This window comes from Diabrotica undecimpunctata, chromosome 8 (assembly GCF_040954645.1).
Source record: "Diabrotica undecimpunctata isolate CICGRU chromosome 8, icDiaUnde3, whole genome shotgun sequence".
Classification (NCBI taxonomy): Eukaryota; Metazoa; Arthropoda; class Insecta; order Coleoptera; family Chrysomelidae; genus Diabrotica; species Diabrotica undecimpunctata.
Genome location: NC_092810.1, coordinates 3,681,362 through 3,706,673, shown reverse-complemented (window position 1 = coordinate 3,706,673; position 25,312 = coordinate 3,681,362). Strand labels below are relative to the sequence as shown.

Below are 25,312 nucleotides of genomic sequence, written 5' to 3'. Positions count from 1 at the left end.
ATAGTTAATGGCCTGGCTGACCTAAAAATCAACCATATGTATATGTAGTGTTGGAGCTACAAATACAGGATTTGGATTTGCAGGTTAATAGCCAATAGGAAAATCAACTAATTAGGATATCTTCATCAGTCCCCCAACGATGGCTTGCTAGAGATTTTAAGAGATTTAATCTAGTCAAGCAATTATGAAACTGATTTTTTTTCCTACAACTTGGGATATAAACTTTGTCTTAATAATATCTTAATTTGTCGATTTATTTAAATTTTTGTCTTACAAATAGCAATGTAAAATGTCAATTTATAAAAAATATTTAATTTTTCAATTGAAGACTGGCATTTATTTAACACATTAAGATCATTTTTCTTGGTCTATATTAAAGACACTGAATTTTGCGTATAAAAACAGAGAATATTACAGAACGCCAATCTTGTTCCCAAACCCGTTCGAGTAACGATGGCTGCTAAATTAATTTATGTGTCCTGTGTAATCTACCTCTGTATAAGCGTAAGTATTATTTTTTCTTCTTACTGAATCCCCATTATTTTTAATTTCATAGATTCCTCGACTTATTATCCTTAACACGACTTTTAAATGATTTTTTGAAATTGTTTTTAATAAATATACTATTTTCCAGTAAATTATAACGTCCTTAGGCTATTTTTTAAAATTCATTAATAGTTTATAAGACAGATAATTGTAAATTTTAACGAAAAACTGAAAAATCGTTTATATTTATATTTTGTGAAAGAATCACTTCGTTGCCACATTTTTATACCTCTTTGTAGACTAGCTTCATAAGAGAAGATACTGCTTCAGAGCAGATCTTTCTTTGAACTTAGTAATTGATTCGTCGATGGACTGATGGGAACTCTCAGTCCTCGCCTTTACAAAAGTTTGTTTTAAACAAAAAACCACTTCATAGATGTAGTATGTTTTTGATGTATTACCATTTATTTCATAGTTATAGTATGACTTAGATAGCAGGAATAAACAGCGATCTTTTGAAATAGCTTTATTTATGAGGAATTCGAAAGTGATTCTTTTTGTGACCAGTAATGTGAGATAGATGGTGCTTTATTATTACACATAACCATAGCACAACCAATCACTGTCATTATTTCGAACATATCTTGTTTTTTTTTAGTGTTTAATTTTATATTAATATGTGTTTTAATAACTTTTGAAAAATATTAACAGGATGAGAACCTTTATCAATATTTATTATTGTTATCCCATTTCTCTGAGTAGAAATTTCTTTTTTCAGACAAAAGTTTGTATTTGGTATATTCCGCGATTGTAATTCTTTTGGGTACATTTTATTATATATATATATATATATATATATATATATATATATATATATATATATATATATATATATATATATATATATATATATATATATATATATATATATATATATATATATATATATATATATATATATATATATATATATATATATATATATATATATATATATATCGAGAAAAGGAGTACGACCGTCAATCCAATATAAACTAAGGTACACTCGAAGAGTGGTGGGTTTATCGGTCAAAGTGGAGAAATAAAAGACAAAGACGATGGCTACTTCATCTATTTATTGAAGACGTTTCGCTTTCTGCTCAGAAAGCATCATCAGTTCATCTAAAAAGAACAATATGAAACCAAACATCCATAGAGAAGTTATAACCAAAGTGTGTTACCTTACAAAGACATGTAGCAGTCAGTGATGTAAAAAATATGAAAAAGCTTACAAATATTGTTCTTTTTAGATGAACTGATGATGCTTTCTGAGCAGAAAGCGAAACGTCTTCAATAAATAGATGAAGTAGCCATCGTCTTTGTCTTTTATTTCTCCACTTTGACCGATAAACCCACCACTCTTCGAGTGTACCTTAGTTTATATATATATATATATATTTATGTATATATATCCCGTTCATAGCGTAATCCGCCTTGGGGTTCCCGTTCGCCAAGCCTGTCTGTTCTGCCAGTCTTCTTCAGATAGATTTCTTGCTGACCAAAATATTACAATGTATCCATTTTAAAATTTTTTTGTAGTCTTTCTTCACCCGTACGTCTAACATGTCCGTAACATGTTAATTGTTGTTTTTCGATATCTTCTATAATTGATCTTTGTATATTCGTTTGATTCCTCATGTCCTCATTTCTCATATGTTCTAATCTAGACTTTCCTGCTGCTCTCCTCCAAAAATCCATTTCAACTGCCAATAGGTTACCTTTAAGTTTTTGTGATAACTGCCATACTTCTGGTATGGCAGTTAGATGGTTTCAATAAGGTTATATATTCTTTTTTTCGTTTCCGGTCTTATATTTTTCTGCCATAGTACTGAATTCATTGCACCTATAACTAGATTCCCTTTGGTTATTCTATCTTTTATGGCTTCATCAGTTCTTCCTGTCTTTGTTAGTTTTACCCCCAAACATATACATTGATCGTATTTCCTAATTTTCCCGTCTTCTAAGTCGAGATCATCTGCAGTAATTTCTCCTCCTATGCAAAGATATTGCGTTTTTTGTAAATTTACTTCAAGGCCCCATTTTTGTACTCTTCCATTAGTTTTCTAGCCATATACTCCAGGTCTTCCTTGTCTTGGGCAATAACTACCTGGTCATCTGCATAGTGCAACGTGTATAACGTTCCATCCCCAATAGACAGCCCCATCCCTTTACACTTCTTTTTCCAGTGCCTGAGTGCTTCGTCGATATATATATTGAATAGATATTTTGTATATATTGAATATACATTTTAATTATTTTCTAATAAAATAATATAAAATTAAACAATAAAAGTTGTTGCTTCTTTGTAAGTTTTTTTAAACTTCGATAAACAGACAACTACTGGAATTGTCTCCTTTTACTTTGTCATAGTAATAAATTTACCCAATTTAGAATTAGACAATAATATTTCTATATACAAATTGTTATTAATTTAGTCATGTAAATTTAGAGAATATCTACTTGTGTCGATAATTACAAGTAAATGTTATATTTTTAACGAAAGATATAAAAAAAAATTTACAAAAAGGGTCGAAGGTGAACAAAAACCATCTGCTGCAGAGCAGATAATCGCAACTTGCTGGAAAAGTAATAATACCCACAGGGAGTCGGAAAAGCAGTAGGGAAAAGACATACAAATAAAAATAAAAATAAAAATAAAAAAAATAAAAACATTTATTGCCTAATAAAAAGTAACATTTCATTGAGTATTTCATTCATATTAGCCTGCTTTTTTCAGCGTCCCGCACTTGCACCGCCAGCTTCTTGGTTATTTGTCCTCTCGGCATCCTGGACCTCTTTGTGTGGTTTTATCCTCGTCTTCTTCTGTAGGTACTAATTTACGGCACCGTACCTACTTCTCTGCTTGGCTGTTTTCCGGCAACCGTCCGGCTAGACCCTGATCAGGTGGTCGATCAGTCTATGGGTAGTTCTATGCCTCCTCTGGATCCTGTTATTCTCGAGGATGCCCCTGGTCTTTTGGAGTCTTCTTGTAGCCTGGTGAAAGAAATACCTGGTCCTTTTCTCGGCCTCCTCTCTCAGTGGTGTATACTGGAGCCTTTCTCTGATGGTTGCATTCGTAACTCTGTTTTCCCATGATGTTCCGTCGATGATCCGGTAACATGATGTTTCGGTGGCTTCTAATCTTCTCCAGTGTGTCTCTGCGATGGAACTCCACACTGGCTCTGCGTACAGTATCACCGATCTCACATAGACCTGGTACAACTGAATTTTCTTGGCCTTGGACAGCGGTCTGGTCCTAAAAATGAAAGGGAGAATTAGTCCTTTAGCTGCATTAGCTTTTACCTTAGTTTTTTGTATATGCATCCGGAAGTTGAGTCTTCTGTCGAGGTGGACTCCTAGGTACTTGACTAAGTCTTCTTCCTGGATCCTGTTGCCTCCTACTCTGATTTGGTTTTGTGGTGGTCTCGAACTCTGGCTGAAAACTATGAACTGCGTCTTTTGGGCGTTGATTTTTATCTTCCATTTTTCGGTGTATCTCGTAATATTGTCCAAGTAGTTTTCCATATTTCTGATGATTCTTGCTTCGTCTTTTCCGGATGTAAACACTGCTGTATCGTCTGCATAAAGAGCTGTTGAAGTTCTTGGATCTGTAGGTAGGTCCGAAACAAAAATGTTATATAAAATTGGAGATAAAATGCTGCCCTGAGGCATTCCTTTCTGAATATCTTGAATTGCTGACAAGGAAAAGACAAGGCTTCCTAAAAACAATTCCACTAGAGCTATCTAGCGGCACACGTCTTAACTGGAGAACATTGACATCGCTCGTTACTGGGCAGAAAATTTTTTAACATTTGGTTCCGGACACGAAAAATAAAGGAAACCAAAAGTCGAAGAATAAAACACTGAAAATTTTTGTTTTTGCACTTCGACAAAATATATTACAAATTATTATCACTACAGCTGTTTTGGCAGACTGCCTTTAACAAGCGCCTTTCTACACTTTATACTCATTTACTGAATGAGTTGGGGAAAGAGCGGTTTGTTTCAAGCTGGCCATTCAGAATTCATTCTGTATTTTATAGTCGATTTATTTCCGTAGGTTCTATTAAAGATAGCTTAAGACCTTTATCTTAAATTTGGAATTGGTTATTAAAAGAATAATTATTATCTAAAATGTAAAGTGCATAAGCAGAATCTGTTTTTCTAATAGCAGTAGCCTTTTTGTGTTCTGTTGTACTTTTGTAAAAGGTTCTACCAGTTTGACCGATGTAAGCTTTAAGGCAGTCACCATATGTAAGTTTGTTCACACCACTCTGTGTTTTTCTTTTGATTCTTATTGTTCTTTATATATTTGCTTAAGTTACTGTTTGTTCTGAAAATAAGTGTTATTCCGATCTTTTTTGACTACTTTTGTTGATATCTTGCCTCTATATGTACACTAAGAGTGTAGGCATTTTTATTAATGTTATAAAATGACATTAACACATTGAGAGAGCACAATACTTATTTAATTATTACTTATTAAAACTAAAACTGCATTGGCATTAGCTAACTTTAATAACTAAAATTGCATTTGCACTCACATTATGCAAAAATAACCTTCGTTGCCTGGTTATTGACTTCTTGAAAATTTTTATTTTATTCGTGTTTTTTTTTAAATATATATTTTACTTTCAATATAAATTGCTGACCTTAGTGTACAGATCAGATAATCTTCAGTTAATTAAAAATAATTTGTTTTGATCTCAGGAAAAACCCTAACAGTATTTTATCAAATTCGCGTAGAATACACAAGTTTATAATGATTAAATGCTTAATAATATTTACAGTTAATAATACATAAATTTGCATATTATCTCTTTTTTTTTGGAAACTCCCAAATACGTTTGAAAGGATACGTCAGTTATAACACGAATTTGCTAGATATAGTATATCTGCTGTACTAATAATAATAATAATAACAACAGTTGTTAATCTTCTTGCATCGTTCAATTTAAGATTTAGTCTAGGAGCCAAAAAGGTTTTGAGTACGCACTTTTTTTTATTCGCTCGGTAACTTGATGTTTTTTAATGTTTTTTTGTACGCAGATTCGATTTTTCTACGGCACTAAGCTGAAAACCTGTCCAACAATTTGTTATTAATAATTTAATTTCCACAAGGAAGCTAATTCTTGTAGCTTTAATTCTTGTAGCTGTCTGTATACCATGTGTCACAAAAAAAATTATCTAAAAAAATTCTTTTATAAAAGGTTTATTAAGAAAATGTTCTGTGATGTAGTTCGTTAGGGGTTTTATACTATTATACCCTTTATAAAGGAGTTTTATTTATATATTTATTTATTTATTTATATAAAATTTTAATAATTTTATTGTTAAATTGTGCTTTATAGTCCAACAATATATTCAAGAGTGTTTACAAATTTTACATTTAGTCTGTAGTAGTAGTACATAGTAGTGTGTAGTACATAGTCTGTGGACTAGTACGCATTTCGATGCGCATCGCCCCGCCTCGAATTTTCCCATTGGCTCTTGACCTGGAAATCCCTATTTATCGCTCGAACAGCGCATATAAATATTGGCGATTTTCAGGTCAGCCAGGTCAGTCCCTCACGGGTTCTCTGAAAGCTTAGTGCTCTCGTAGCTCTGCTTCCTGCATTTATTTTCCATACTCTGTGGCTGAGAATTGTTTCAACTTAACTTGGTGTTTTTATTTCGGAGAAGGAATTGTCATGTAAGAAATATCTTGCCTTTTTCAAGGCAAGACACCGAGGATAAATATTACAATATTACAAGTCCATACCCAGTAAATGGACTTGGGTAGAGGAGCTCTCGACTGCGATATTCGAAGCCCTCTACAGAGCACCCGGGGATATCAGAAGGTGGTTAGACCCTTATTTGTTCCCCCGTCTTGTGTATTTTCACATTTGTATTTTTTAATCAATAAATATTTTTCCCAGCCGCAGAGTCTCCAGAGGAGGGGGGATGTCATCGAATGCCATAGTCTGTGGACTAGTACGCATTTCGATGCGCATCGCCCCGCCTCGAATTATTCCATTGGCTCTTGACCTGGAAATCCCTATTTATCGCTGGTACAGCGCATATAAATATTGGCAATTTTCAGGTCAGCCAAGTCAGTCCCTCACGGGCTCTCCGAGAGCTTAGTGCTCTCGGGGCTCTGCTTTCTGCATTTATTTTCCATACTCTGTGGCTGAGAATTATTTCAACTTAACTTGGTGTTTTAATTTCGGAGAAGGAATTGTCATGTAAGAAATATCTTGCCTTTTTCAAGGCAAGACACCGAAGATAAATATTTACAAGTCCATACCCAGTAAATGGACTTGGGTAGAGAAGCTCTCGACTGCGATATTCAAAGCCCTCTACAGAGCACCCGGGGATATCAGAAGGTGGTTAGACCCTTATTTTGTTCCCCCGAGGTGACAGTAGCAAGTCAATTATATGTATAAGTAAAAAAGATAATATATAACATACACAAAATACAATAGGAGATGAAAATACATTAATGCGCATAACATAAAATATACAAAATAAGACATATACCAACATAGTGAGTACATTAATGTTCATGTTATTGCCTTGAAGTTATCAAAGTATTCACTAACAGAATAAAAAGCAAATCTCAAAAGGTATCGTTCTGACTTTCTGACTGAAATTTTTTATTTATCGAAAGTTGTTTTAAATCCATTGGCAGGACATTTTATAATTATATTATAGTCAATTGAATTTTTTTGTGATTTACTCAAACGATACTTAACTGTTCTGATGTTATTTGCACCTCTTGTGCTATAGTTATGTAAGTCAGAGTGTTTAATTAAAGTATCAGCGTTTTTATGTATTTCTACATTAACGCTGTATAGCCATAATGTTGGTAAGGGCATTATCTTATATTTAATAAACAACGGTTTGCAAGATTCCAAGTAGCTAACTTTTGCAATTATTCTTATTGCTTTTTTTGCACTTTAAATATTGTTAGGGCATTGCAAAAGTTTCCCCACAGAATAATACTATAGCTTAAAAATGAATGGAAAAGAGAAAAGTGCGTTATTTTCAAAGTATCAACACCTGTAACAAGTTTTAATTGTCTGAGTAAAAATAAGGTACTAGAAAGTTTACCTGTGAGATGGTCAATATGGTTATACCAAGTCAATGTGTTGTCAACTGTTATGCCCAACAATTTGACATTATGTTTTTCAATACTCACATCAAAGGTAGACGAACAAATTAAATTTTGAGTTATCATTTAGTTTAAGTTTATTTGCTAAGAACCATGATTGAGCATTGGAATTAACATGCTCAGACGTGGTTTCTAAAACTGAATGATTTTTATCAGAAAAAACAAAAGTAGTGTCATCTGCAAATAAAACTCTTTTAAATGGAGCCATGAAATTGTGCAAGTCAATAACATATATTATAAATAATAGAGGACCCAGAACTGATCCTTGTGGAACTCCATGCTTTATCTGCTTAAATTTAGAGAGACAATTTCCGTACTTGACTGCTTGCTATCTATCCTTTAGATATCAAATTAGTTCCAAAGAGTACCTCTTATACCGTAAAAATGCAGTTTTTTTAGCATAATATCATGAGAACCACAGTCGAAGGCCTTTTAAAGATCACACAGCGTTATGGCAGAGTGATTTAAAATAAACTATCTTTAAATTGAAATTGTTATGAAACTAACTAAATTATATTAACAAAATTTTGTACCTTTCTGTCACTGAATGCCTAAATGAAACGGTTCTCCACTATATAGATTTTAATCACCACTCAATGTCTTCGTTCTCAGCTTCGGTTATCCTGTTTTTTGTGAAATTACTTTTTCTAATTATCAGCTTCCACCAATTTAAAATATTTTTCTTCTTAATAGCATTTATATTTATTCTTCTTTATACACCAATATCCAATCACCATATAACTATTATAATTTGATTTCTACTAATTTCCAATCATAATATAATTTTTAACTTCTTCCAATATCCAACCAATATTCTTCTAATATACTTTCCAATACTATTAAATTTTAATACTAAATCACTGATTATTGCATACTTTATACTTTCTTCCTAATTCTGACTGACTAATCTTGAACTTACTGAACAACTGACTTCACTAACTGTAACTAACTGTGTCTGTCTTCTTACTAACTAACTGTCTGACCTTATACTGACTTTATAGTAACTGTCCTACTAATTGTGTGTCTCCTCTGACTAACTATATACTGACTGCTTACTGACTGACTGGCCTTATACCAACTTCATAGTAACTGTCCTACTAATTGTGTGTCTCCTCTGACTAACTATATACTGACTGCTTACTGACTGACTGGCCATTTTGAATCCAAATCACCGAGTATTTATACGTTTTCAATGTTCCAGAACCATCTGGCAAGAAATCATATTCGAATTGTTCTATATGAATGTTCTCGAAAAAGTATCTGTTCGATTATGTCTATTTCACAGACATCACCATATTCGCGAAGGTTCTACCGTAAACAAAGGTTAACTCTCGTGTTCTAGAGAATTCTTTTCTTTTCTATCGAGAATTTTATTGACATTTAGGCTGTTTGGATCAGAATATAAACTTATATGTAATTTAAACAACCTAAATTAATAAATTACACTATTTCAAATCCGTAATTATATGTAAATTAAATATCTCAAACCAATAAATAACCCCACTTCGACATTCACAACCATCACTTAAACGTCACTTTCAGAGTATATTTGGTTGCCTATGCACATGGCTCACTTAAATATATTTACAAAATTATAATTATTAAAAAAAAACTTTTTACACTTATTATATGCTAATTTCTTAAGAATGCCCTCATATAAATATATTCTATAGTATATAACTTATTAAAATAACCAAATACTTTTTATATCTAATATTATCTAGTGTATAACTTATAAATTATTTTTAATCACTATGTTTCTTTCTCCTATATTCAATATCATTTCAATATATATAATATACAATTAAATTATTTTTTTAGACTTGCTATGGTGTCACCTCGGAGACTCCTATAGAAGTAGACATAACTACAGTAATAGAAGGTAAATTAGACAACAGAATTGACTCACGGCGCCCTTTTGAAAGTATGCTTAAATCCGCTGGTAGGTAAAATTTGTTTTATTTTCTTTTTATACATATTTTTTTTAATAATTAAAAAAAGGAATGTTTTTATTAGACGACTGTAAAATTCCGAACGAAATAATTACATTGTTTAATTTTTTGTGATTAATTGTCATATAAATAATGCTCTATTAAAAAAACCGTCATGAAAATGGTTCTTACAACTGAATATAAAGTTTTTATCATATGATCATTATTTCTACTTATACGGAAATGGACGAAGTTTTAAGTTTCGAACAATTGGTGCCAGTTTGAAAAGGCGGTTTTTCAGTAAAAGTTTAATTTTAGTTATCGTTAAGAATCTAACGATAACTAAAACATTGGTAACATTGGTAGTGTACTGTGTCAGCGCAAGGGCTCTTCCGGTCTTCTAAAAACAGTTTTTGCCAACAATAATCAAGACGTGGTCTCGATCAGATCTTACAGTCTCCAAAACGAAGCCTCCAACTGCACTAACAATATATCATTCAGCAATCTTTATAAATCTGTTGCATTCTTCTTCTTCTTCTTCTGTACATCTGTACATCGTTGAAATAGCACTTGTGTGCTAAAGAGGTACCTTTCTGGTACCCACTGCGTTCCGAAAACCAAACTGTATATGGCTGTTTTTTTTTTTCGCATAGTTTATATATCCTTTGGTGTATGATTTTTAAAAATAACTATAAAATGTGGCTCATTAAGCTAATGGTCCGGAAATCATTGCAGGATACGGAGTTTGTTTTCTCTCGTAGAGCAATAAAAGTTAATTTGAGCCATGATCTTGGTATTACTCTGTTTAAATATATGTCATTAAATATTTTATTAAGCTTTGTATTGGCTTTCCATAACGAATAGTCAGAAATTTTCTTTTGTAAATTTGGATTATCATTATAAAACCTAGCTTTATCCACAAGAAATGTAGTTTATTGTCATCTCTTTCTTAACTTGTGTTTTTCTTTAATTAAATCCCTAATTCTTCTCCTTAGAGTGCCATATCCCTACGGAACGTCGGCGACTACCATGCTTATAATATTTTTATACTGATCTCGGTCTTGCGCTACGTGTAGCAATTGGTCCGCTGTCAAACCTGTCCACTGCCGCAAATTCCTCAACCAAGAGAGTTTCTTCCGTCCTATCCATTTCTTTCCTTCGATTTTACCATTGAAAATTAGCCGAAGGAACTCATATCTTGGTCCTCTGATTATATGTGTAAGATATTCTAGTTTACGCCTCTTAATAATATTTATTATAGTTCGTTGATGTCCCATTCTTCGAAGAACTTCTTCGTTTCTGGTTCTGCTAGTCCATGGAATTTTTAGTATCCTTCGATACAACCACATCTCAAACGCCTCGATTTTATTTATGATATCGGCGTTTAAAGTCCAAGTTTCACATCCATACAAAAGTACAGACCACACGTAACATCTTTTAAACTTTTCACGGATTTCCAAATTTAATGAGTTATTGGATAATAGAGGCTTGAATTTTTGAAATGAGTTTCTTGCCTGTTCAATTCTACATCGAATTTCGAAGGATGGATCTAGATTTTGGGTAATCCAACATCCGAGGTATTTGAATCTCTGAACTCTCTGCAGCGGTTGTTGGTTTAATATCAGTTGGGTTGCGCCGATATCCACTTTACTGGTCACCATGTATTTAGTTTAATCGATATTTATCGACAGTCCCCAATTTGTGCATTCCATGTCAACTCTATTGATTAGCTCCTGCAGATCGTCGATGTTTTCAGCTAGAATCACAGTATTGTCGGCGTACCGTACATTGTTAATTATTTCTCCTCCTATGATCATTCCTTTTTGATCTTTTAAAGCTTCCCTAAATAGATTCTCAGAATACACGTTAAAGAGGGTGGGAGATAGTATACAGCCTTGTCTTACGCCTCGTTCAATACTGATTGGCTTTGATTCTCTGTTGTTGGTATTAATAATGGCTCTTTGGTTCCAGTAAAGTTTGCAATAAGTTTGATATCTTTCTCATCTAGTTGGATGCTCTGCAAGGCGCTAATTAGTCTGGTATGCTGAACGCGATCAAATGCCTTTTCAAAATCAATGAAGCACATATATACGGGTTTTCTTACCTCCCAACATCGTTGAAGGAGTGTTTGCATAGAAAATAGTGCTTCTCTAGTTCCAAGGCATCTCCGGAACCCGAACTGCTCTTGACTAATTATTTCTTCGCACTTGTTAATTCGATTTAGAAAAATATACAACAGTATTTTAACGGCATGGCTCAATAAACTAATGAGTCTACAGTCGCTACATTTTTTAACGTTTGGTTTCTTAGGTAGAGGAATAAAGATCGATTTTAACCAGTCCGATGGAATTTCACTGGTATCATATATTTGATTGAAAAGTACAGTGAGTTCTTTTATATTGTCATTTGAGAGTAATTTTAGCCATTCGCTGTATATTTGATCTGGTCCACTGGCTTTGTTGTTTTTGGCTTGGTGTATGGCTTTTTCCACTTCAGCTTTTAAGATTGATGGTCCTGTATTTGCACTTAAGTTAGGTAGTGATCCTTGATCATCCTTAAATAATGCTTTAATGTAGTTTTCCCATTCCTCCATTACTTCGTCTTCTAGGGATAGTGCATGACCTTTATTATTCGTTAATGTTATGGGTGTATTTCTTTTGTGTACTGTAACTTCTTTTATTTTCTTATGTGTGTTAAATTCGTCATGTTAAATTCGTCGTTCGAGTATTAGGGATTCGTTAAATCCCTAATACTCTTGGAATATTTTTTTTATTATGTCATTGTGCTGAAAAACAGAGAGATATTTTTTTTTTTGATTTTGTTTAAAGTTTTTCAATCAATCAATTTGTTTAATAATTTTACTGTCGTTTTTGATAATGTTTTTACTTAGTCTTAAGACAAGTAGTTAACTTTTCCAAGAAACTGTTGTTTACTTAGTGCTATAGGTTCAAATAATTACCCATATGGATCCAATATAGAAATACGTTTCAACAAAATCCAAGTTTAACTAAGGATAAATGTTTTTAATGGTACTTTAATGCTAAATAAAAACACATTTTAGATAAATCTCATCAAACATTCTGCCCAGAGGTATGTCAAAGTAGTTATTGTAAGAACTTAGTTGGGGTGAGTAAAGACAAATCTTGTCCAATCAAAAAGCTGCCAGAGAGGGGAGAGCGAACTCCTAAAAATTGTAAGGAAATTTTTGAAACAGGTAAGTACATATGTATTCTTATAATAAATAACAAAAAAGTAAATCAACCTCTAGTTTTGCTAAAAATGTAAATTTTAAGACACTACAAAAAAAGATGCAAAAAATATTGCCACTCCTACTCCCGGGCTACTCACACAAACCTCCCCTCTTCTTCTTCCTAGGGTGCCTGTCCGTTTCGAACGTTGGCGATAATTCTGGCTTTGATGCCTTTGTTGGTTGCTATACGGAATTGCTGTGTTAAGGTCTTTCTAAACCATGCTCTCAAAGTCAGGATATTTTTTTTCGTCGTGGGGCCTTTTTTCCTTTAATTTTACCTTGCAAAATGTATTGGAGTAGCTCATATTTGCCTTAATTTCTCATTATATGCCCCAAGTACCGCAGCTTACGGTCCTTCACAATGTTGACCAAATCCGCAGTATTCATTCTCCGTAGTGCTTCTTTATTGGTACCTTTTTCTGTCCATGGTACCTTCAGAATCGTTCTATATAACTATAGCTCAAAAGCCTAAAGTTTTGATAGAGTTTCTGCCTTCAATGTCCACGTTTCTACTCCGTACAGAAGCACTGATTACTCGTAACCTTTAAGGAGCCTTATTTTTTTTATTTCTAGGGTTCTTGAGTGCTTAATTTAATTAAACAACGTAAGCTTGAGACCTCGGCCACGTGATGCGGAACGAAGAAAAATATCGAATTCTTCAACTCGTTATGCAGGGTAAAGTATTTGGCAGAAGAGGACCGGGACGCCGTCGTATCTCGTGGTTAAAAAATCTCCGACAATGGTTTGGGATGACCTCAGCGGAGCTGTTTCGCAGAGCAGTCAACAAAACCATGATAGCCTTGATGATCGCCAACATCCGGACCGGATAAGGCACTGAAGAAGAAGAAGAAGGGTTTTTGAACACAGAGCTCATAGTCACCAAAGCACTTTCTATCTTTTCGATGCGACATTTAATCTCTTGAATATTGACCCACGACTCATTGATTATAGGTTCCAAGCCGTTGTACTGTGAGACACGTTCACTTCTTATTTGGTTCACATACATATTTGCTCCAGGTATGTTTTCCTTGCTGATGATCATTAGCTTGGTTTTGCTGGTGTTTATATTCAGTCCATATTATGTTCTACTTGTTTCCGTTATTTGGTTTATTAAGTTTTGCAGCCTTTCTATGGTAGAAAAACACTATTGTATCATATGCATACCTTAGGTTATTCAGCTTGACTCTATTTATTGATATTCCTTCATCAATATCTTTAAGAGTATTACCCCCCTTAATATTTTGACCTGATCTGTATATTCTTCATCTATTCGGAGCACCGCTGATGGATTCCCATACAAGTTAACTATTATTTTTAGGTCTCTTTCGTCAATCTCTGTCCTTTTCAGTACTTCCATGATTTGTTCATGCCTGACTTTATTGAAAGCCTTCTTATAGTCAATCAGGCATGCAAAAACATCACATCTGACATCTCTACATTTCTGAAACAATACCTGCACGATAAATAAAGCTTCCCTCGTACCAACGGCGTTCACAAATCCAAACTGATTGAGAGCAATTTGTTCCTCGCATTTCCGGTCTTTCCTTCTGTGGATGACTTTTAAAAACAGCTTCTGCAGATGGCTCATTAGGATTATGGTCCTATAGTCTTCACAAACTTTTACTCCTGGTTTTTTTGGACAATGGTACGAACTCCGATTTAAGCCACTCTATTTTTCCTGCCTTGTATATTTCATTAAATATTTTAGTTATTATTTTTATTTGTTCTGCAACTAATATTTTATCAAGTCCCGCTGCCTTTTCATCTTTCATTTGCCTGACAGCTGCCGGTTACCTCCCATCGAAAAATATTCATTAGCAGTATTTGTGTACAAGAAAGAACTTTTGCCTCTAAGAAAGATTCTTGAATAGACCGGTGATTTTGAATGTCAGTTACAATCGGGAAGTCAATTTTTTAAATAGAATTTGTATCAACTCGACGATAAAAATTCAGCAACTTTTGATCAGAGTATTCACCGAAAAAAATCCAAATGCATTTTAAAGGTGAAGAAAGCAGATTTCGAATGCGTATTGAGTAGCAAAGCAAGCAGATTCTATAAAGCAGTTAAATACATCAACGATGCGCGAAATAGCGTCACAAGAAGGCGTCACTGATTTAGCGCCACGATAAGGCGTCACAAATATAGCGCCACGAGAAGACGTCACGGATTTAGCACCACAAAAAGGCGTCACGTATCATTTAAAGCTTTGAATAGACTAAGTTTGTAGGCAACTGCAGAGCTAGAAATTCAATATTCTCCATCACACATTAGCTCCTTATGAGTCCAGCCATATTCTCTATAAAATTGATATCAATTTTTAAAAGTTAAAGGCTGTATTTAATTAGATGTTACATTGTTATTTTCTTTTACTTATAAATGAGTCAAGTATCGTTTTGGGAGTATAAAACAGGGAAACTTCACCCGAATTCCCTGCCTGATAAGTGTACCTAAAATGATATTCTTGCTATAATACTTAAAGATTTTTGTTATGGTTTTTAATATGCTTTTGGTCTGTATAATTACAAACAAACAGTTCTTTGGTTTGTCATTTACATATTTAAAATTTTATAGGAAATGTTGTCTCGGGGATATATGAAATATTACCTCACAATAAATCCAAACCCATTATGGTTCTGTGTGATATGGAGCTACAAGGTGGTGGTTGGACCCACATTCAAAACAGATTTGATGGATCTGAAGATTTCTACAGAAATTGGCGAGATTACAAATTTGGATTTGGAAACTTGGAAGGTGAATTTTGGATTGGACTTGAAACAATATATTATCTCACAGGTATGTGTGCAATTCTTTTAAATCCTTATCTAAATAAACTAAGAGTTTTTCTTTTAGTCACGTGCATAAACAAGAGTGAAAATTAATTTTAATACTGAAATATAATGCTTTAAGTTCAAGCTTTTAATAATCTACTGAGTTTGCTACAACCTAATACAATGAGAAAGTTTTTATACTTTTTTCAAATTTGTCATTGTATAATTTATACATTTATGTATTATCATTTGTCATTATATCTTAATTATTTTGTTGTATACTAGTTTAATAATTTTTGATAACTATTGTTCAAATATAATTCTCCTACTGCTTCTTCAAGTCTACCATCTATAGATATGAACTTGTTACTCAAGACTACACTCTCTTGTGTGTTTTTTCGGAAATCGTCTGTTATTAATCAATTATACAGCAGCCAATTAGCTTACAGTAATACAGCCCTTTCATTTATTTATAACACCTATTTCAAAATTGTTAAGATAATTAATATACAGACAATAATTACGATAAACTACAAATTTTTGATGTTGTTACTGCAGATTTATAAATGTTTTCAATGGTGTTAATCTTATGGTGGTGATATTATAATAACCTACAGAGGACAACACTTGTTCAGCTGCACGGAGGGAATATTTTTCCTTCTTAACTGTCGATATTGTAATGTATTAGCCACATACCCAAGGGAAACAACCCCACCCCCAAACGCAATCATTAATCAGTTAGCCCGTATGTAACAAGTCAACCTAGCAAGTAAATAAAAGAAACAAAATAAGGGGTAGTTGGCCTAGAAAAGAATAATTAAAATTAATTAAATAATCTTTTCATACTCCAAATTAATAAGAATAAATTCGACACAGTTTAACGTATGCATTTCAAATTAAACAAAGAATAACAATTTGACCTAGTTTTGACACAAGCCTGAATGTTTAAAAAATTACGACACTTTAGACCTTCGTTGGAAAATAATACAAGGTATGAATTGTTAAACAGTGATAAGAATTGAGCTGAGTAACTCTAGTACTTTAACACATGGCGTGAATCATCATCAACTCTCGTCTGATGATGCCAATTAAAATTGGCAAAATATAATGAACTGTTGAATAGAGTACACTTGGCTTTCAATGAGCTATATACCCAATTAACCTTAACCCCCTTTTTATATAAACATATATATGTAATCTTGATACATTTTAGCATTTGAAGACATGGAGCTTTTGGTAGAATTAACAGACAAAAATGATGTAAAGTATTATGCCAATTATGGACGGTTTTCCATTGGACCAGAACTAGAAGGTTATATCTTAAAAGCTGCCTCACCTTATAGCGGAACTGCCGGAGATAATATGGACTATCATCTGGGGCAAAAGTTTACCACCAAGGATCTGGATCAGGATAAATGGCCTCAGGACAATTGTGCAAATTTTTCAAGTAAGCCATGCATAATTTCTAAATCACAATAGTCATAAATTAAATATTTTTTAATAGAAAATAATATTATTTATCATTAGGTTATTTAAATTGTAAGAAAAATTTCCACATAGAAAAGTACGACATTAAAATGTTAAATTTTAATTACAATTACTATGATTTATTTTTAGAAAAACTATAAATAAAGTATAGCATCATTACCATCAGTGGTGCAATATCCCTAGCTCAGGTCAAACAAAAATCAGGTCTAACACAAAAAATCCTTTTATTTAAAATTGTTTTACAGTAATGTTCCCAAATCTCTTTAGAAATAAGCCAAGAATGGCTAAACCCTTCTACTCAAGGATTAGAAGCTACTTAAATCAATTGAACTACACGTTCCCAGAATGCTTTTCCTCCCAATCGTCCTCAATTTCTCCATGCCTTGTTTCTTCTGACAAACATTCGACAAACCCACAGTTAATCAAATCCAACTTTAATAATATCCTTCATAACTACAAGAATTATACTCATATATACACAGATGGTTCTAAAGCAAATTAATGTACTGGTGTTGCAATTATAACCCCAACATTGACAAATAAATACAGACTCCCTTCAGAGTACTCCATTTTGCGGAATTATACGCTCTATACCAGACCACACTTGCTGTCAACGCATCCAGTAATACCAATTATACTATACTCAAAGACTTTAAATTCCGTACAGTCAATCCAATATGTCTACCCAACTAATCCTTTGGTTATCAAGGTAAAACAATAAGTTCATACCGCTCAACTGAATAGAAAAATATTACATTCTTCTTGATACCATCCCATACTGGAATTCAAGGAAATAAAGAGGCAGACAACGCTGCAAAAGAAGCTACAACTAGTGATGGTACAGAGTGTACTGAAACATTTCAAAAATGGTCAAATGCAAAAGTGCATATGTGGAAAGAAAAGTGAAAAGCGACATCGGCCAAGCTACAGAATAGTAAAAAATCGATAGAACCCTGGCCCACATTACCAACAAGTCGAAGAGACCAGGTTATATTAATGCGACACCGACTGGGTCATACGCGATTAACTAATGGCCATAACGTGTCAAAAGAATATGAAAAAGAAGAAATTATTTTTTATTTTTCGTATACGCGAAACAATGCTTTGACATTTTTATACTTTATTAGAAATTTCCAGGTCATGCAGTGTCATAAGACTTTTCTCGATTTGACTTAAACTTTAAAGGAGACACTGTGTATGCATTTATAAGTAAAACATTGCTTAACAGGTTCATAGTATAAGGCGCGGATCCGCGTTCAGGCCCTTCATTTCTCGGTGCTAACGGCGCGGATCCGCGCTTTAAACATGACTTCTATTTATATTATGATATTTTATTAGCACGATAGTTGTGCGTTTATTTGCTACATCAGCATCTAAGAGTAGCACCAGGTAACGGAAGTTACGTCACAGTTGTTACTTTTGTTGTTTCCTTTTATTCTGACACGTGTTTGACTAGTGAAATGATGGAGAACGCAGAGCCCGGTTGTTCTTAGCCAAAACGTAAAAAAATATCCGTAAAAAACCCTAAAAAGTTAACAGAAGAAGAACTTAAATACTTTTTTTAACACTATCAGATAGTAAAGATTAATATATTTCATCGAAAGATGAATATATTCCATCTACAGACAATGAGGATGGGGATGAGTCGGGTAATTTGGAAACAAGTGAGTTTAAAAAAGTGTTAAATTTGTATTTTTGTAGGTGACTATGATATTTCGGGTATTGTGTCTTCTTCTTCTTCATGTGCCTTGTCTGTTCCGAACGTTGGCAATCAACATGGCTATTCTGACTTTGTTTACGGCAGATCTGAATAGTTCAGCAGATGACAATCCGAACCATTGCCGCAAGTTTTGGAGCCACGAGTGTCTTCTCCTCCCTGGACCCCTTCTGCTGTCTATTTTTCCTTGAACGATCAGCTGTAGTACTATATATTTATTATGTCTTATAACGTGACCCAAGTATTCTAACTTTCTTTTCTTTATACTTATTTCTACCTCTCTCTCTTTACCTATCCGCCGTAGTACCTCTTCGTTGGTCACGTGCTCAGTCCAGGATATACGTAATATACGTCGGTAAGCCCACATTTCGAAGGCCTCTAATTTTTCATCAATGTTGCGGTCATTGTCCACGCCTCCATTCCATATAACAAAACCGGGAATACATAACATTTCAGAAGTCGAATTTTGAGAGGTAGGGTGAGACTTTTAGAGGTGAAAATTTGCTTCATGCTAGTGAACGATGCTCTTGCCTTTTCTACTCTTATACGTATTTCCTTCGCTTAATCCCAATTTGAGTTAACTGTTGTTCCCAAGTAGATCTACGAATCCACGTGTTCAATTCTTTCATTGTCTAATATTAGTTGCTGTGGTGGTTGTTGGGTTTTGCTTACTAACATCCATTTGGTTTTTGTGATATTTAGTCTGAGTCCGTATTGTGCACTTGTTTTTTGTATCTTACTCATTAGGCAACTCAGTTCCTCCATGCTACTTGCTATAATCACAGTGTCATCAGCATACCTTACGTTATTAATTATTTCTCCATTTATCTTTATGCCTTCTGTGCTTTCCTTCAGAGTTGTCTTAAATATTGTGTTAAATATTGTGTAAGTGTATTGTGTAAGGTATTGTGTAAGCCATGGAAAACGACGAGGAACCGAATGAAAATTTAAATCCAAATGCAAGTTATGGGGAAACATCCAATAAAAATTTTAATCCACATGCAGGAAATCCACATACACATGAGTGTCAAAATGATTCGCCACAAAGTAAGACACCTTTTGATTACTTTCGTCTTCTGGCAGATGAAAATTTTTTTGAGCTGATAGTGGCAGAAACGAATCTTTATGCTGAACAGTTATTTTTATCTGGTGTTACAGAAAGATCTAGAGTAACAAATTGGAAACCACTCATTACCGAAGAATTACATAAATTTTTTGGGTGTTTTTGTTAATTCTTTGGTGTCTGCACTTTGCCAAAAATCCAGAGGTAGGAGAAGTTATAGAGGACAAGCTATACAAAATTCGTCCATTGTTAAATTATTGTAATCAAAAAATAAATGACACATATCAGCCTGACAAAAATCTCTCCCTTGATAAATCAGTAATTTTATGGCGTGGTCGTCTCTGTTTTAGAATGTATATTAAAAATAAGCGCCATAGATTTGGTATAAAAATGTATATACTTACTGAACCTAACAAATTAGTTCAAAATATGAAAGTTTATGCTGGTTAATTTGATATTATCGCCGGAACTGACCATTCAATAAAAGTTGTGGAATTGATGCACAAACACCTAAATGCAGGACAATTTTTACATGAGTATGGACCTTGCCGAAACATTTATAAAGAACAAAACATATTGTACAGGAACTCTTCTAGGAAAAAGACAAGGAAATCCAGTAGAAGTAACTAAAGCCAAGTTAAAATAAAGTGAGTCAGTAGCAAAATATAAAAACGGCGTTGTTGTTGGCAAATGGGTCGATAAACGGGAAGTAATGTAGGTATATATCCACTGAGTTCAGCAATGTTATGTGTTGATCGCAAAGATCAAATGTTATCATACTATCCTTCCGAAAGAAAAACCCATCGCTGGTACAAAAAATTGGGTATACATATACTACAAGTAATTTTAGTAAACTCTTATTTTTTATTTAACAAATATTCTGGAACAAAACTGTCTTTTTATGACTTTCGACTAGAAATTATAAGAAATTTACTACGCTCTCCTCAGAAAAATGTTCCTAAAACATTGAATAACTTGTCTGAATGGCATATTTTGAGCAAAATAGCTGAGAAAAATACAAAAGTAAAAAGTGTAGGGTGTGTACAGTGAATAAAAAAAAAGATACGATTTCTGAATGTTTTATTTGAACTGACAAACCTGGTCTTTGCCTAAGCGCATGCTTTGTAACATACCATGAAGACCGAAAATTACTCTAGTTGGTGTATTTTTTGTACTATTTGTTACATATAACGTTTAAGTTGCTCTTATTATATTATTTTTAGTGTATGTTTTGTTACTTTTCAAATAAAACATAATTTTTTTGCAGTCTTTTATTTCAAAATAAGACGTGGGTGCGCGTCCGTTAGCATTTGGTGTGAAAATTTAAAGTGTGGTGCTAACGGCGCGGATCCGCATCATTTTGACGTTTGCTTCCAAATGTGGCATATACTGTCTAAAACAGGGATGGCCAACCCTCGGCACGCGTGCCACTCTGTGGCACGATTGAGTCCTATTAGTGGCACGCGTAGCGTTTTGAATTAAAACACTTTCAAAAAAATTAAAACTTGAAAAACAACAAATAATAAGAAGAAACTTGGTAGGTTTACGGAAGTTACGATAGATGCGGCATCATTGCATCCTCTGGCGAGCGATATTGCTGCAATTGGTGCACGTGATCCTAGCTGTCGTAATGTGCAATAGGACTGCGTTACCCTTGCTTAGTTTATTTTAAACTGCCCCGTTGTATGTGCACATTTTGCCATCGCGCATTGTTTCTTTAAAATTTTAAAAGTATTTGTTCGATATGTCCACGAGTAAGCCTTCGACTTCAAAACGAAAATACGAAGATGATATTGCAATTCGCGATTTTCAACCTGCTTGGGAAGAACAATTTTTATTTACTAATCGTAATACTTCAAAGCCTGTTTGTTTGATATGTGGATTGTCTGTAGCAGTTCCGAAAAAATTTAACCTGGAACGACATTATAAATAACTGCATAAGGACTTCAGCAACAAATATCCTATTGGTTCATATTTGCGAGCCGACTTTATTGAAAAAAAAAAGAAAACCCTAGCCAGCCAACAGTCACTGTTTCAGAAGAGAAGTGATGAAATGGAAACTATGGTTAAAACATCATATGAACTTTCTCTGCTGTTAGCCCGGAAGAAAAAAGCCTACTTTGATGGAGAGGAGATAATTAAAAATAGTCTGGCAATATTTGCTAAAAATGTGGGAGATGTAAAGATCAAAAATATGGTCGATAATATTGCATTATCCCGAAATACAGTCATGCGCCGTATAGATAATATGGGCCAGGATGTTGTTTCCCAAATTATAAGTGGATTAAAATCCTGCAAATTCTTTTCTTTAGCGTTGGATGAAAGTTGTGACAACACAGAAAATGCGCAGTTAAGCATTTTTGTCCGTTATACCAATGATAATTTTGAAAATGCCAAAGAGCTTCTGGATTTGCGCCAACTAGTCACAACAACAGGAGAGGACATTTTTCAACAGCTTAAAAACGTAATCGAAGTCAACAAAGTTGAATGGTCAAAAGTAGATAGTGTTTGTACAGATGGAGCTCTTTGCATGGTTGGTAGACTAAAGGGGTTTGTTACATTACTGGAAAACTATTTGGGAAGAAAAGTTTTTAAGTACCATTGTATTATTCACCAGGAAGCTCTTTGTGCCAAGGACCTAAACATGTCATCTGTTGTTGACCCTGCAACACGCTGCATTAACAAAATACGAGCTCGGGCATTGAATCGACGACAATTTCGAGAACTATTCGCGGAAGAAACGGAGCAAGATGGAGAGTTACTTCTCCATTGCAGTGTGCGCTGGCTCTCCAAAGGAAATGCACTCGAAAGGTTTTGGAACTTGAAGGAGTGCGTCTTAAAATATTTGCAAGAAAACAATGAACTACCCAGTGAGTGCTCGTTACTCGAGTGCTCGCTTGATAAAGATTGGCTTTGGAATTTAGCTTTTCTCACTGATATTATGAGACATTTAAATTTATTAAATTTAAGATTACAGGGAAAAAATTGTATTTTTCCTACTCTAGTTGGTCATATATCTTCTTTTGTGAATAAACTTATGCTTTTTTGTAACGATTTTGGAGAACAGAGATTGACACATTTCACATTAATGCAGGAATTAGCCAACAAGGTCAGTAGAACTCCAAATTATGACAAATTTAAAAACCTTATATCTATTTTGCTAGGTTCATTCAATACCCGGTTTAAAGATTTTCAAAAAGACAAAATGAATGTTGACCTTTTCATAAATCCTTTTTCTATTTCTCTGCAAGATATCAATTGTTACTCAGCTGAAATACAGATCGAAATTATTGATTTACAGAACCACACTATACTAAAAACCAAATATAGGGAAATTATTTCAACTGTTACTGATCCCAATTATATTGAATTTTGGAAATTTGTACCAGCAAACAATTTTCCTAATTTACACGAGTTAGCTCTAAGATATTGTTGTAGATTTGGTTCAACGTACGTTTGTGAGCAAATGTTCTCTATTATGAACATAATAAAATCAAAATATCGGTCACGATTAACTGACATGCATTTAAAAAATCTAATTCTGTTGGCTAGTTCCGAAATTAATCCCTTTCTTCTTCTTCTTAAAGTGCCTATCCGTTCCGGACGTTGGCGATCATCACGGCTATCTTCACTTTGCTTATTGCAGCGCGGAACAGTTCAGTGGTAGTCGTGTTATACCACTTTCGCAAATTTTGAAGCCAGGAAATGCGTCTTCTTCCCGGTCCTCTCTTACCATTTACTTTCCCTTGGAGAATCAGCTGGAGAAGGCCGTAACATTCTTGATTTCTCATTACATGACCTAGATATTCCAACTAAATAATTAATCCCAATATAGATGAATTAATTAAAAAAATACAAGTTCAAATACCACATTAAATAAGTAACTGTTTAATAATTTGAATTTTAGATAATAAGAAAATATTTAAGTTTTTTTGTTTAACGTTTTTATTTTATTTTTATTAACAATTAAGTAAGTTTGTTGTTATGTTTTACTTATTACGTTATTTTTTAAACCTCCACTATCTTGACTAAACGGAAAAATGTGGAATTTACATAAGAAATACATATTGTACCGTATATTATTAATGTTAGTATGTCGAAAAATTTTAGTGGCACGCCAAATTTTTTTTGTTCTTATATTGGCACTCGACTTAAAAAGGTTGGCCACCCCTGGTCTAAAACATCTAAAACATCATTATAAAATACCAACAACCAACTCTTATCACTGTTTGTTAAAACAAAAATCCTAGCACCTGGCATGATCCTATTAGATTACGTACGCAGTGAACCTGTTAACAAAATTATCTCAAATATATTCAGTTTATCGTAAATAACAGCGAAAGGAAAGAAAGACAAATAGTCTTATATAAATTTCTTTCGCTTTTCCTTTAAAAAACTGTTTTGCATTGGTACTCTCTTTTCCAATAATATATTATATTTTTTATACATTACCTTTCTCAAAAATTCTATTTTTGTACTTTTTTCTCAACTAATGCTATTTACTTGCAGTGGGCGGTTGGTGGTATAACAACTGTTACTCAAGCAATCCTAACGGACAACATCGGAATATGAAACACACCGAAGATTTAAAACGAAAAGGTATGAACTGGGACAAAATTTCAACTCCAGATGGATACTTCTTATATGGAACCCGAATGTTAGTTAGACCAAAACATTAGACTTTTGTAGTTTTCTAGACAGCAATAGACTGAAATAAATTGTGTTATTACTATAACGCAAATACCGTAATACAGTTAATGTAGAATGAAAACCTGTGTTTCAATAAATTTAAAAATTTTTTGGTAATTTTGGTATTTTTCCACACCCTGTTTATATTACTTATAGACTACAAGCCCATGGAACATTTTTAATTCATAAAAACTATGCAGCCAATTTTAAAATTAAGGGTTGCCCCATAGATGTGTCACCTATGTCGCAGCCAAAATTAATCCTTTTACCGACTCGAAACATTGTGTATGAATGCCCTACTGTATCAAATTACCGAAAATGGAAAAAAAGTTTTACGAAAATAAAAGAATTTCCCTGCTCCTGGTACCAATATTTTTGTAGGTCGGAGGTCAATATTTTTGTATTATCTGCCTAAGTAAAACAGGGGCAAAACTACAGCGAGATAAAGAAAACTATGTGGCAAGAAGTAGGGAAGTGAAAAGAATTTGCAAAAAAAAGATAAAAACATAGCTAGAAAAGCAACTACAAAACATAGAAGAAGCCTACATAAACAAAGAGGTAAAAAATTTTTAACAAGAAGTTAGGAAATCCAAAGAAGCTACAAAGAATAATCCACAGTATTGCAGAAACAAAGAAGGCTCATTTCTAGGTGAAACAACAGAAAAATTAAACAGATGGGCGGAATATTTGGAAGATCTATTACATACAGACCAACAAGAGAAACTTG

General features: G+C 33.6%; 1 protein-coding gene across 1 annotated transcript; it reads left to right on the top strand.

Annotated features, from left to right (window-relative positions):
* The first annotated feature begins 357 nt into the window (after positions 1 to 357).
* Positions 358 to 24,702, top strand: LOC140448233 (microfibril-associated glycoprotein 4-like). The gene is made up of 6 exons (XM_072541339.1): positions 358 to 504; positions 9,500 to 9,620; positions 12,671 to 12,823; positions 15,432 to 15,653; positions 16,842 to 17,075; positions 24,406 to 24,702. Exons 1-6 carry the CDS (start codon positions 454 to 456, stop codon positions 24,573 to 24,575), a joined length of 951 nt encoding a protein of 316 aa, XP_072397440.1. The 5' UTR covers positions 358 to 453; the 3' UTR covers positions 24,576 to 24,702.
* The last annotated feature ends 610 nt before the right edge of the window (positions 24,703 to 25,312 follow it).

What these genes read in the sequence shown, in the direction of transcription:
- LOC140448233 (XM_072541339.1), top strand. Translation starts at nt 454, where the DNA reads ATGGCTGCTAAATTAATTTATGTGTCCTGTGTAATCTACCTCTGTATA. An exon ending in TAATCTACCTCTGTATAAGC is followed by an intron (nt 505 to 9,499) that starts GTAAGTATTATT and finishes TTATTTTTTTAG; the next exon opens with ACTTGCTATGGTGTCACCTC. An exon ending in AAGTATGCTTAAATCCGCTG is followed by an intron (nt 9,621 to 12,670) that starts GTAGGTAAAATT and finishes AACACATTTTAG; the next exon opens with ATAAATCTCATCAAACATTC.